Source organism: Alligator mississippiensis, chromosome 5 (genome assembly GCF_030867095.1).
Source record: "Alligator mississippiensis isolate rAllMis1 chromosome 5, rAllMis1, whole genome shotgun sequence".
Lineage (NCBI taxonomy): Eukaryota > Metazoa > Chordata > Crocodylia > Alligatoridae > Alligator > Alligator mississippiensis.
In genome coordinates this window covers 270,828-285,718 of record NC_081828.1, presented here as the reverse complement: position 1 = coordinate 285,718, position 14,891 = coordinate 270,828, and the positions used below count along the sequence as shown (strand labels likewise).

The 14,891-nt window shown below is 47.0% G+C and overlaps 1 protein-coding gene across 4 annotated transcripts in view; it reads right to left on the bottom strand.

Moving 5' to 3' along the window:
• Positions 1-14,891, bottom strand: part of CFAP57 (cilia and flagella associated protein 57) — an 84,796-nt gene that overhangs the window by 43,613 nt on the left and 26,292 nt on the right. For all 4 annotated transcript variants that reach the window (XM_059727673.1, XM_059727674.1, XM_059727675.1 and 1 more), the window contains 2 exons: positions 14,524-14,679; positions 73-166 (listed from right to left, as the gene is read on the bottom strand). In XM_059727673.1, the coding sequence (XP_059583656.1) occupies positions 73-166; positions 14,524-14,679 (250 nt within the window). The remainder of the gene's footprint in view (positions 1-72; positions 167-14,523; positions 14,680-14,891) is intronic.

The window sequence follows — 14,891 nt, the reverse complement described above, 5'->3', positions numbered from 1 at the left end:
CCATTACACCACTACCATAAACCCAAGGGAGCTCCTTCCATTCTGGATCTAAATACTGCAGTGACTCCTAACCTAGGTCCTGCACCTCCCTGGCCTGCTTCTCCATCAGCTCAGAAAACTGCTCCTGGTGCTGCAGCTCCAACTTTTCTTTTTCTGCCTTTAAAACCTGAAAAAAAGCAAACAAGCTGATATTTTCAACTGAAAACAGACAGATGTCCTTTGAAATCCCTCAAACAATGGCTCATCTGGGGAATAAAACAAACAAATGGAATCTGTATCTTTGCCCTCTTCAGTGAGAGGACATAAGAGTCATTCATGACTAAGCAAAGCTTTCAGGAAAAAATAAATTCACAGGAAATAGACTGAAAAGAAAAGAAAAGCCAAGCTATGGTAGTAAATGGAGCTCTTAGAGAGAAAGCTGTATAGAGCTGTATTAAAAGAATTAAAAAAAAGTTTGTGAGCAACAGAAAAGCAACTGTGCAAATTTTCCTCAGATGGGACCAAGACACTTCCCCACAAGGACTCTACAGATGTAATAAAAGAGGTTTCCATCAATATTACTGCTATCTTCCACAGAGATGCTTCTTTCTCAGACCCGAGGTCAGGTACTTTGTGCCCAAAAGGTTGTCTAAGATTTCTCTCAACTATACAGTTGGTCCCAAAAGAAGACATCACAAAAACAAATCCTTGCCTTTTGCATATTTCCTGGACCATCACAGCTACATCACTCAAACACTACCTAAAACATTCCGATCTGAACTCTTACATTTGCCATGCATCTGAAACATGACCTGCAGCCACTTAAAAATGGAGAACATGAGAGTAGTGTAACTAGGAGTGAGTGCGACAATGGTCCTAGGAGTGGTCTTAGAGAGGGCACCAGCACAGCAGCTCCTAGGGAGCCTACACCATGGCAGCATCAACCAGGTATGAAGAGACCATGCAAAGCAGCAGCAGCCGAGATCAGATAAGACTCCCCAGTGCTTGGCAACTCTCATTAATTATGTCTCTGGAACTCTGTATTTAATTAACCAGCACTTGCTGAATGCTCTCAGAACAAAATTTAGTCAGGCAACAATGCCCCCTCCTGCCAAGCAAAGAGGATCTGGGTGAAGAATTCTTCCCTGTTTCTATGTGAGAAGATTTTGTATTATTTATAGCATCCTGGGCATTCCCCTCACCCCCCATAATTGAGCAAGGTTTGCATAACTGTTGCCAGAGCAACTAAAACTACCTTTGCTTCACTCTGTGTTGTGTTCATCATTATATTAATGGAAACAGAAGGAAAACATGGACAGACTCTTTAATCACTGAGTAGGATCACCCCGGGTATGGAATCTTTGTCCCTTCTAGCTCTCAAAGCAGTTACACATTATGTTTTGACCAGCTGCAAGCACAGCTATAACTGTGTAACACCAGAAGAGATATTTCATCATACAGTGGAGATCTCCTGAATCTCTTGATCCTCACCATTCACATGCAACTGTGTTGAATCTCTGTGGATGTATTTACATGTGTGCTTGACTGCAAAGTAGACTAATTAGCTCCACGGTAAAGCATCTCTGTCTACACAGGTACTGGTATTAGGGCGCAGTAAACTAATTAACTCCGCCATAAGATAGCACCATCAGGGACAGCATCCTTATAGGCTCGGCAGTGCTACGCTGGCTAGTACTACGGAAGAAAGAGACTTGGGGTCATCATTGACCACAAGATGAACATGAGCCTGCAATGCGATGCTGCAACTAGTAAAGCGACCAAAATGCTGGCTTGCATCCATAGATCCTTCTCAAGCGAATCCCAGGACGTCATTCTCCCCTTGTACTCGGCCTTGGTGAGGCCGCAGCTGGAGTACTGCGTCCAGTTTTGGGCCCCACAGTTCAAAAAGGATGTGGAGAAGCTTGAGAGAGTCCAGAGAAGAGCCACGCGCATGATCAGAGGTCTGGAAAACAGACCTTACAACGACAGGCTGAGAGCCATGGGACTCTTCAGCCTAGAAAAGTGCAGGCTCAGGGGTGATCTGATGGCCACCTATAAGTTTATCAGGGGTGACCACCAGGATCTGGGGGAACATTTGTTCACCAGAGCGCCCCAAGGGATGACGAGGTTGAATAGGTATAAACTACTGTAAGACTGTTTCAGGCTGGACAAAAGGAAGAATTTCTTTACTGTCCGAGTCCCCAAGGTCTGGAATAGCCTGCCATTGGATGTGGTTCAAGCACCTACATTGAGCACCTTCAAGAGTAAATTGGATGCTTATCTTGCTGGGATCCTATGAGCCCAGCTGACTTCCTGCCCTTTGGGCGGGGGGTTGGACTCAATGATCTTCCGAGGTCCCTTCCAGCCCTAATGTCTATGAAATCTTACAGCGGAGTCAGTAACTGTGCTGAAATGCACATGTAGACAGTGACAGGGGCTGGCTGGGGCACAAGGGTGCTAAAGTACAGGGGCTGCCTGCTGCCTAGCCACACGGTTTTGCATTGTCGGCACCCTCATGCCCCAGCCAGCCCCTCTTCTGCCAGATGGCACCAGTGTCAGGCAGCATCATGCCACCTTGTGCCCTCTGCCATCCCAGAGCTGCTCCACCCCGGCTCCAATTGCTGCTGTTCCAGGTGCACATGCTGTACTTGGGAGTAGCGTATTCCAGCTCAAACAGATCAGGAGTTTATTGTTTGCCTTAAGTTTAATAAATTCCCCCCGATACAGGGAAGTAAAGATTTGAAAGTCAGTTAAATTGCCATCAGCTCTAATACTTGTGTATCATTTTCTTTTTTAGAGGCCTCCAATGTTCTTCACATGCACTCCAGCTGTTGCTGTATGCATCCAGATGGATAGTAGCTACCAATGTCTGAAGACTGAATAACCTTCCTTAGTCCACAGAGCTAAAGAATTCAGCCTATTTTCAGTATCACTGATTTAAATTTTGTTTCTGCTGGGTTTGTAATTTGCAGTCAGCTAACATAAAATTTCCAGCCAGAGATGAGTGTAAAGAATAATAAATATTGCTGCTGTCATTAGGCCCCAGAGACTTGGGGAAAAGTCAGCTTTCTGCATATACTGTGTACTGCAAATGCCTTTAGATCTCTGAAGTCTAAGAAATCTGTCTGCTGGCACAAAGGTTTTGCCCTTTCGAAAATCCAAGATTACTCCCATAAATGTGAGGCATACAGACATTTTTTTACTCTCATTGACTCAAGTTTTTCAACAGGAAAACCGTATGATGAAATATCTCTGAGAGGCATATGAAAGACATTGACCAAGAAGACAAATCTCTTCTTTTCAGATATCTCACTGCAATTGAGAAGTAAAGAGTCTGGAAGTTTAGAAAGACTCAAAAGGACATGTATCAGAAATAACTCTGTAAGATGAAGGTGCTTGCAATAACTTGCTGTCACAAACCACAAGAAAAGGTTAGAAACTGACAGCTGAAGATCAATCTAGGAAAAGGGAAGGCAAGAGCCTTCCTATATGGCACTTTTGACATATGGATCTGCTTTATAGATGCACAGAGCTTTCTTAGATCTAAAATTGGGCAAACTCTGCCATCATTTTTGGTAAAAGGAACTAACTGGAATAAATCCCCTTGTAGGCCTTGCTGGGCACTGATCAATATATGCTGCTCACACAAAGGCTTTGCTAAAGCCTTGACATGCGTAGGCCTCACCAGCAAACCTGACCGATGTATGAACTCTGCACATAAACAAAACTTGGCATGTGGGCCAGAAGTGCACTCCTGTCAAGAGCTGGGAATGGGAGATGATAGTATAAGTAGGATAGTCCAGTACCAGGATGATAAGGCTGGAATGGGAACCCCGGGTCAGAATGTAAAACAAGCCCATGTTACAGACGATTTGAGATATTCAAGATACAGATAGAATGTAATATATAATTTGTTTTGATCATTGTATAAAAAGAGAACTAGAAAGCAGGGAAACTTTGCAGCAGCTTGGAGGAACCTGCGTGGTGTTGTGCCGACTACCTTGTTGCAGGTACAAATGCCTTAACTCCTGGTCTGATGTGCTTATTAGACCAAAACGTGCTAGGGGCGTGTTTGTAGACAATAAACCTGGCTGAATCTTTGCTACTGAACTGAGCCTGCGATTGTTCTTTAAAATCAGATTGGTGTTGGACTCTCCTGGTTGCAACTTGTTGACATCACACTTCTTGAGAGTCCACACACTGACAACACATCAATAACACCCAATAAGGACAACAGCAACAATGACCTTGTCATGCATCCACAGATGCATCACAAGCAGGTCCAAGGAGGTGATTCTCCCCCTCTATGAGACACTGGTCAGGCCGCAGTTGGAATACTGCGTCCAGTTCTGGGCACCGCACTTCAGGAGGGATGTGGACAGCATTGAGAAGGTCCAGAGGAGGGCCACTCGCATGGTCAGGAGGCAGCAAGGCAGGCCCTACAAGCGGAGGCTATGGGACCAGAACCTGTTCAGCCTCCACAAGAGAAGGCTGAGAGGGGATCTGGTGGCCATCTACAAACTGGCCAAGGGGGACCATCAGGCTATGGGAGATTCCCTGTTTCCGCAAGCACTATCGGGAGTAACGAGGAATAACGGCCATAAGTTGACCGAGAGTAGATTCAGGCTAGGTATCAGGAGGCACTACTTCACAGTCAGGGCAGCTAGGATCTGGAACCAACTTCCAACGGAAGTGGTGCTTGCTCCTACCCTGGGTGTATTTAAAAGGAGGCTAGATAATCACCTAACTGGGGTTGTTTGACCCCAGAATTCTTTCCTGCCCATGGCAGGGGGTCAGACTTGATGATCTGTTCAGGTCCCTTCCAACCCTACCAACTATGAAACTATGCATCGATGACACTGATAACTTCAGACAACAAAGATCATCTCCTGAAAGAATAAAACAGATTAATTGTTTCTGTTGCACATCTTGTATCCTTTAACTTTTCAAGTTACTAGAGCGAAATATCTCCTCTGAAAGGACAATTTTCTGTCTCAAACTTTGTTTTGGCTGAAATTGCAAAGGACCTTATTCAGGAAAGAAAGCAATAGCGATGCTTCGCCTCTGGCTGAATAGTCTGAGGCCTCAAGTGATGTTCTATTGGCATGTTTTGCCACATTTTGACCTTTGAGTTAAACAACGGCTCCAAAAATGAACAGCTCCAAACCCTCTGGGTTAAGTTGCAGGGCGGGGGGTCTATACTACAGACCACCAAACCAGAGGGAGGAACTTGATCTGGAGTTTACCCAAGAATTGACTGAGGCCGGACATGCATGTGATATGGTCATCATGGGCAATTTTACGCTGCCCGCATTTTCAGGGAACAAATAAGAAAGGCTAAAGCAGCAACTGAGCTTAGATTAGCAACAGGTATCAAGGACAATAAGAAGTCCTTCTTTAGATACATAGGGAACAGGAGGACTACAAATGGGAGTGTGTGGCCATTGCTCAACAACTCAGGAGAGCTGGTTACCAGCACCCAGGAGAAAGCTGAATTCCTGAATGCCTACTTCACCTCGGTCTTTCACTGGACCAAGGGGAAAACAACTCCAGGTAGAGTACAGGATGGGCATGGTAGGAATAATCACCGTCCTACTATTGCCGTAGAATTGGTATATGACCAATAAAAATACCTACACATATACAAGTCTGCAGGACCAGATGATCTTCATCCAAGACTGCTGAAGGAGCTGGCCGAAGTCATTATGGAACCCCTGGCGAAACTCTTCCACAACTTGTGACACTCTGGAGAAGTCCCTGAGGACTGGAAGAGGGCCAACGTTGTGCTTATCCACAAGAAGGGCAGGAGAGAGAACCTGGGTAACTATAAATGAATCAGCCTAACTTCCATCCTACGGAAAATCCTAGAAAAGCTCATCAAGGAATCTATCTGCGATAAGCTTGCAGAAGGTAAGATTCTGGATGACAGCCAGTATGGCTTTGTCACAGGCAGATCTTGCCTTACTGCAGCGGAACACCTTTGGGGGTGCTTGCTACTTGAGGTCTTTCACAGGCTCTGAGGGGAGCCTGCTTGGTGGAGCAGCAGGGGAAACCTTCCCCAGGAACTATTTTAAGGGGGGAGGTGTGTGGCAGGGCACTGTCGGTGCCTGCCACTTTAAGAGCTGAGCCAAGCAGCCAGCAGGTGCTTGACTGCAGTGGCTATTTTAGATCTCTGGCTGCCTATATAAACAGAGCAGTTTGCTGCTGGTGGAGGAGGCAGAAACATCGCCTGGCTGCAAGGCTGCATGCAACATTCTGGTGGTAAGAGCAGGAGCTTAAGGGGATGGTTTGGAGGCTCCTGGTCCTGCGCATGACCTAAAACTGCACCCTGCCAGGAGTGGGTGGCCTGGTGGGACTCTCAGTGGTGTGGTAGCCCCCAGGAAATACCAGGCCAGTTACCACCCTGGTGAAAGGCAGGTCAGGGCACCTTAATAACCCCAGCTCCCACAACTCAGTGGGTTATACCACAGTAGGGCCAAGAAAGTGGACCCAGAAGAGAGAGTGGGCTAGAGGCTCAGAAGCCTGACTCAAAACACCCTCAACTGGTCAATGCTGGGGCCAGGACTGGAAGGGTCAAAAGGGCCAGGGGTCCACCACAAGGGATGCCCAGAGCTGAGGGCCTGGGGTTTCTGACTGGCCTTGGAGATAAGGCCAGGGCCTGCGTGGCCAAAGGTCCCAAGGGGACAACACCTGAGAAGGGGGAGAGTTCAGGGAGCTCAGCAGCCCAAAATGAAGGTAGAGTAGGCCACCTGATCAGAGGGACCCAGTTAGGGTCCGGATTGGAGAATTCTGGGGCCCAGTGTGGGGCCGGTGACATTAACAACTGTGGGTACAAGGAGGCCAGGCACAGCTGTGGCCACCTGAGCCCAGGGAGGGTGCAAGACCCAAAAGGGGCCAGGCACAGCTACGGCCACCTGAGCCCCACTGGGGAGGGAAGCCCTGTAGCCCCAGTCAGGGGGTGGAGATGTGGAGCCCCAGTGAGGGGGAAACCAGAGGGCTGGGAGCCCAGTATGTCTATAGAGTCTATAGAGTTGCCTCCGGGAGGGGCCAGAGCAAACTTGGACTCAGCTGAGTAATTGGCTGGCCACTACCCCGGTGAGGGTCACGGGAGAGGCCCAAGAGACGGTGCGTTTGCCACCCAAGGCACGAGCTAGATAGAGCCTATAGCCGAAGGGGCCCACTCCAAGAGGGAGCAAGGCAATGTAAGTTGTCGAGGCATGAAAGAGACCCTGTGAGAGGGGGTGGAGTGCGAGAGGTCCTAGTGAGAGGTGGCCAGTATGAATGTGTGCGTGTCTGAGGCCTGACAATGAGAGCTAAGCTTGGTCCAGCTGTAGACTGGGAGCATTGTCACCTGGATGCCAACTACGAGGCTTGGGCTGTGGTGTAGGGGAGGAAAAAAGCTGCAGATAGTGTCCCCTGGCATCAGGGCAAGGATGGACAGGCTCCTGCCTAATTAACATCCTAATTAGATGGGTTTTGAAGAGAAAATGGAGTAATATTAGATACCATCAAGGCATGGCAGATGAGACAGGTGGGTAGCATGCCCAAAGGCAGGCAGGGGAAACTAGCACTGTGGCTGGTTAGGGAGCTCCCACTCTGCCACACTTACCAACCTCATCTCCTTCTATGACCAGGTAACTCATCACCTAGACACAAGACAGCAGGTTGACATTGTATACCTAGACTTCCAAAAGGCCTTTGAGCTAGTATCTCACGATGTCCTCATAAGAAAATTGGAGGATTGTGGGCTTAACTCTGAGACAGGTAGGTGAGAAACTGGGTGCAGGACAGGACCCAGAGAGTCATAGTGAACAGATCTGTGTCATCCTTGCGAGAAGTGGACAGCAGTGTCCCGCAGGGGTTGGTGCTTGGTCCAGTACTTTTCAACATCTTTATTAACAATTTGGGTGTGGGGGTAAAGAGCTCATTGGCCAAGTTCACAAACAACACCAAGTTATGGGGAAGCGTGGTCACACTTGAAGATAGGCTACAGATACAGGCGGACCTAGACAAGCTGGCAAGTTGGGCGGCTCGGAATCTGATGAAGTTCAACATCGAGAAATATAAAGTGCTCCACCTCGGAATAAGCAACCCCCAAAACACCTATAGGTTTGGTGGGACCAAACTGACCAGCACCACGAGTTAAAAGGACCTGGGGGTAACAGACCACAGTATGAATATGAGCCGGCAGTGCAATGCTGTAGCCAGTAGGGCAAATAATACTTTGGCATGCATCAATCGATGCATCTCCAGCAAAACCAAGGAGGAGATTCTTCCGCTCTACTCAGCACTGGTGAGACCACAGCTGGAGTACTGCGTCCAGTTCTGGGCACCATACTTTAACAAGGACATGGACAAGCTTGAGAGAGTCCAAAGAAGAGCCACCCATATGATCAGAGCCTTACATGGCAAGCCATACAAGTAAAGGCTGAGGGATCTGGGACTCTTCAGCCTGAGGAAAAGAAGGCTGAGAGGGGACCTGAGAGCAGCATACCACTACACTAGGGGAGTACATCAAGGGCTCAGTGAGCAACTGTTCACCAGGGCGCCCAAGGGGAAAACTAGGAGTAATGGCCACAAACTCCTGAAAGACTGATTCAGGCTCAACATTAGGAAAAATTTCTTTATATTCAGGGTGTCCAGTCTATGGAATAAGCTTCCTCCAGAGGTGGTGCAATCATTTACCCTGGAAATCTTCAAGAGAAGACCTGACAGTCACCTTGCTGGTGTCACCTGACCCCCAGTTATCTTTCCTGTTTGGTGCAGGGGGCTGGACCTGATGATCTTCCAAGGTCCCTTCCAACCTTACAATCTATGAATCATTAGTTCATTGTTGTTGCTCCTCTGTTAAATCTAAGATGAATTTAGTCTGCCATAATTAGAGTTAGCAATGAGATATCATTGCTGGGCTGCATGAAACCCTATGACCAAAGTAGATTAAAGTATTCTTTTGCCTTGTGCTGTTCAACTTTGTTCCTTCCTTGCCGTAAGGAGCTCAACAGGTCTTTCACCACCCCTAATCCAGCTGTTAGCTGCTACCACCATCCAGGGAATTAGCGGTGGAGTGTATGCATGAAGTGGAGTGTATGATGCACTGTATAATTTGTCTGGCTTTTTAGAAAGAAGATGAAAAGAGGCAGAAGTATTCCATGCAGATCTGATGGCTTGAACAATCCATCCAATATTGGAAAAGCTACCTTGTTCTTTGAAGGGTCTTCCTGTATGCTAAATTGGATGAAATGTTTCTTTTATTGTCAGAGATGGTAAGTTTAAAGTTAGCACTATCCCTTCTACTAGCTCAAGATATTGAACAATGATCTTCAAAGGAGAGGATGCAAAATTTATTTTAACACTTTCATCAGGAGATAAGTCTAAATATTTCAGATTTCATCTGAGAAACTAGCTCCTCTTTCTTCTCTTCAAAAAAGGTGTCAGCTATCACCATAGAAGAGCTCTATCAAGACTGAAACGGGAAGATCCAATTCATAGTGTCGCATACCTTTTGAGGTGTGGAAGGAGGTATCCTTATTTTGCCAAATATGTATTGGACATTTCATCATTTCCTTTGGTGGATATCACAAGGGCTAATCTCACTAATAATTTTCTTCCTGAAACCTTTCATAGCCAAGAGATCTAAACAATTCCTTTGCAGGGGCATACCTTGGACCCGAAGCCGGGAAATTTGGCTGAACATGTTGTCTGGACCTGTCTTGTACTTCATCAGAATGAGGTTCTGATCTTGAATCTGTAAGTGGTACTTGTGGCAGAATACCACAAACTCTCCCCAAACTCTGCTCTGTGACAATTTGGTTACCATGGTCACTGCAGAGGGCAGACATCCCATGGGCTCCAGGTAACCCTGAGTTGTAACATGAGCTGGATACATTCCTGAGGGAGGGGGGAAATCTGCTCACTCTGCCTACGTGACTGGCATCACATACCTGATATTCTATCCAGCAACCAGTAATGCATTTCAAATTGGTTGGCTGGCAGCCAACACTTGCTGGCCTTCATTGGATCAGATAAATGAGGTCATAAGGTCTATATAAGTTAAGGACTGCCCAGGAGCAGGGGCAGTAGCCATAATAAACTCAGAGAGTAGCCGGACTATCTGAAACTTGCTCTCTCTCTCTTGAAACTCATGTTCAATGAGCTGCCTGCCTCCAGAGGGAATCTCCACCTGCCTTTGGATGATACTCGTGCGTAAGCTCCCTGAGATCTAACTAGATATTTAGCTTGTAGTAACTCAGATGCGTGATCAAAGGCTACTCAGCCACCCTGTTTGCTCCATGGGATTTCTCTGATATTGCTCTACCCTGTACCTTATTCTAAACCTACTCCTTATAACCAATAAAGTTCTCCTTTGTACCTAGCATGGGAGACTTAATGGGAGTGGGTCTAGATTATGCCTTGGGGTCCCCTTGGTTTGGCTGACTAAGGGAGACCACTATTTGTACTTCAGACTGGGAGAAGCACTCCAAGTTCTTGCAGTGGGTCAAGTACCTTCAAGGACTACTAGGCCTGTGTTTGCCAGAGGGCACAGGTCCAGGATCAGTCCCGATTCTGGGTGGTGGTGGCATTACCCCCAGGCTAGTGGGTGTGCTCCAGGAAGGGAGTCAGCCACACATGAGGTGACCCCAGGGAGGCACTTGGAGCCTGGAAAGTGGTTGGGCGCAGTGAGGTGGGTGGTTCAGTGCAGGAGCACCCGCTACTGGCCCGCCGCAGATACTATCAGTGAAACTACCAACATTGGGAATTGAAGCATAATCAGTGGCAAAATAGTCCTAAAGATATCTTAAGAAGCAGCAATTACAACTTAGGATAGGTACTAGGTATCTTCCACAATCTCTTCTCAGGAGAATGGAATTGAGTAGAAACCACTGGAAGAGTTGTTATCTTTACCACCCTTGCAAGTAACTCCTCTGACTCCCCTGTCCAAACCAATTTGATGGCTTTCATCCACTGCTGTAATCCCACCCAGTTTGATGGTAATCTCAGCACTATATCTTTTTGCACCATAATGAAACCCTCAGATTCCTAAGTACACTTAAATCTGGTTGGGTCTTTTGGATCAGTTTTGTTGGACTGTGAAACACAATGTCTGAATTTGCCACTGATGAATCATGTGGATCTCCACTCCAGGATCTGTCACTGCAAATGGTAGCTGTCTTTCCTTTATCATCTTCTCTGGGACTGAGCTGATGAATCTCTAATATTCTCTTGATTCCACATTCTACTGGAACCCTGCTTATTTTTGCTTTCAAATGCTCCATTTTGATCTGAAGCTTATGTGCAGAAGAAAATGACAGAAGAAAAATTATTCTGATCCCAATTTCACATTCTTCTTGACTGCCTTTGAGAGCTGAGACAGATCTCTTTGCCTTAGGATCCATATTCTCAGGTACCTTGGAACCAAGTCTTAGGATCCACGTTCTCAGCTACGTTGGTACCTGAGGCTTCCTGAAGTGAGAGAGAGCCTGCTACCTATTTTGTCTTTCTCTGCCTGCCCCTTCAGTGAAAGTGCAGGAAAAAGAGTATCTGGATGCTCACCAAGGCACATCAGAATCATAGAATCATAGAAGTGAGGGGAAACCAGCACGGGTTTGTAGCAGGCAGATCATACCTAACTAATCTAGTCTCTTTCTATGACCAGGTTACAAAACACCTGGACACAGGAGTAGGAGTTGATGTCATTTACTTAGACTTCAGGAAGGCCTTCGATACAGTATCCCACCCCATACTGGTGAACAAGTTAAGAGGCTGTGACTTAGACGACTACACAGTCCGGTGGGTGGCGAATTGGCTAGAGGGTCGCATCCAGAGAGTTGTAGTGGATGGGTCGGTATTGACCTGGAAAGGTGTGGGCAGTGGGGTCCCGCAGGGCTCGGTCCTTGGACCGATAATCTTCAATGTCTTCATCAGCGACTTGGACGAGGGAGTGAAGTGTACTCTGTCCAAGTTTGCGGATGACACAAAGCTACGGGGAGAAGTGGACATCCGGAGGGCAGGGAACAGCTGCAGGCAGACCTGGACAGGTTGGACAAGTGGGCAGAAAACAACAGGATGCAGTTCAACAAGGAGAAATGCAAAGTGCTGCCCCTAGGGAGGAAAAATGTCCAGCACACCTACAGCCTAGGGAGTGACCTGCTGGGTGGTACGGAAGTGGAAAGGGATCTTGGAGTCCTAGTGGACTCCAAGGTGAACGTGAGTCGGCAGTGTGACGAAGCCATCAGAAAAGCCAATGGCACTTTATCGTGCATCAGCAGATGCATGACGAATAGGTCCAAGGAGGTGATACTTCCCCTCTATCGGGCGCTGGTCAGACCGCAGTTGGAGTAGTGAGTGCAATTCTGGGCACCGCATTTCAAGAGAGACGTGGATAACCTGGAGAGGGTCCAGAGAAGGGCCACTCGTATGGTTAAGGGCTTGCAGACCAAGCCCTATGAGGAGAGACTGGGGCACCTGGACCTCTTCAGCCTCCGCAAGAGAAGGCTGAGGGGCAACCTTGTGGCTGCCTATAAGTTCATCATGGGGGCACAGAAGGGAATTGGTGAGTATTTATTCACCAAGGCGCCCCCAGGGGTTACAAGAAATAATGGCCACAAGCTAGCAGAGAGCAGATTTAGACTAGACATTAGGAAGAACTTCTTCACAGTTCGAGTGGCCAAGGTCTGGAACAGGCTCCCAAGGGAGGTGGTGCTCTCCCCTACCCTGGGGGTCTTCAAGAGGAGGTTAGATAGGCATCTAGCTGGGGTCATCTAAACCCAGCACTCTTTCTTGCCTATGCAGGGGGTCGGACTCGATGATCTATTGAGGTCCCTTCCAACCCTAACATCTATGAACATCTATGAATCTATGGAAGTAGGGTCGGAAGGGACCTTGTATATCTTCAAGTCCGACCCCCTGCCTGGGCAGGAGGGAAACTGGGCTCAAGTGACCCCAGTCAGGTAGGCATCGAGCCGCTTCTTAAAGACCCCCAGGGTAGAAGCCAGCACCACTTCCCTTGGAAGTTGGTTCCAGATCCTAGCCGCCCTGACTGTGAAGTAGTTCCTACAGATGTCTAATCTGAACCTACTCTCCAACAACTTGTGGCCGTTATTCCTTGTTATCCCGGGGGGCGCTAGGGGAAACAAGGTCTCTCCCAAACCCTTCTGGTCCCCCCTAGTGAATTTATAGACTGTCACAAGATCCCCCCCTCAGCCTTCTCTTGTGAAGGCACCAATCTTTGTGCTCCAGGGCAAACTCCAGCTGAAGCCACAAGACCAAACAGGATGAGAGAGATGCCTTATACTCCCGTCCAACTCCTTAGTAACAGCCTGAAATCTCATGGTGGCCAGAGGAAACACTACAGTGACATAGCAAACCTCAAGTCAATGAATGCTAACATAAAAAGTTGGGAGGAGCTGGCTGCCAACTGACCCCAGTGGCATCACAACCTCAGTGAAGCAGCAGCCCATTTCAAAGTAAAGTGTCTTGCCCTCAGTTCAGAGAAGAGAGAGCAGAGGAAGAAAAGGAGAGGAATCCCAGCCTGTAGCCTACTCTCTCCTGTGTAAGGAGCTGCAATTTCTGTGGATGGATTGTAATTGGACAGATCTATGGACTGGGCTATTAACTCACTTCAGGACTCAAATGAACCATGGTACAGATCATCCTCGAATCAAGGGATTGCCAATGATGACAACTACTGTCCAATTAACACCCGATAGCATGGTAGTACTTGTAGTACCTTTTGGATTTGGCTCAGTGCTTTTAGGCTTCTCTGTTGCCATGGAAGAGCAGAAGGACTCTACATGAGAGGTGCTACATCAGAGAACCCAGAAGGTTACAGCCTGAATACCTTCAGGAGAAGGCGAGCAGAGCCAGAAGTTGAAGTGTCATCACTACTGCACAAAAATTACTGGAGCACAAGTATGTAGCAAAACATGAATTTTGTGACAAATTCCACAGCCACTGAAGTGCAAAATTTGGAAGGTTATGGGGCCCTGTCAACACAGCCCACACAACACAGTATCCCTCCTCCTTCAGCCTCCAAGCAATAAAGAGTAAACTCATATTTAGCTCCTCCTGATTGTAAAGTATATGGTAAAGGTTGTTGCCCCTCCTTCTGAATGCTAGCAAGATCCCAAGAACCCACGCAATTCAGGAATGCACATCTAAGTCCCTACAAGAAAAAGCACGTGTGCAAAGAATGAAACTTACAGGAGGATTTCACAGCACAATCCAGTCCTACTAACAATGGTGCTATTTACTCACAATTTTCAGCCCCAGGCACAGTCAGTATTCACAAGTATAACCACTCTCATACAGAAACCTACAGTTTCGTTATAAGACCTCTGGTGTCTTTTCCATCTCTCAAAAGGGTTCACCTCTTACCCTAGATACTTACAGCACAGGATATTTTTATTGCAGCCTACAGAAAGAAGAATCTGATTTTTCAGGTGCTTTAATGGGATTCATGCCTATATTCCATGGATTGCAAATTTTAACATGTTAGTGAGAAGGGGAGAGACTTCTTGATATTTGCTGTGACAACATGCATCATACCTGATTTTTTATTTTAAGGGACTCCATTTCCTCAATGAACTTCTCAGTTAATTCCTTTATCTTCTCATTATAGCTCATGTCCTTGAGACGCAGCTGGTACATATTTTCCATCTGCAGTTCTTCCACACGAGATTTCAGTTCCTTCATGACTAGAGTCTGTCAGGAGAAAGATGACATGCTAACAGAGAGGTTTTTACCAGTAACTGCAGCTGTTTGAAGGCATTGCCTCTACATATTTACCTCTCCTCTAAAAGGCAGTTTTGAAACAGGATTTCCTAAACATACTCAAATGATTTGGGCCATTCAGATAAAAAAAGATTTTGACTCTGAAACTTGGCTTTTTGTTACTCTTACACATGTCGTCTGGC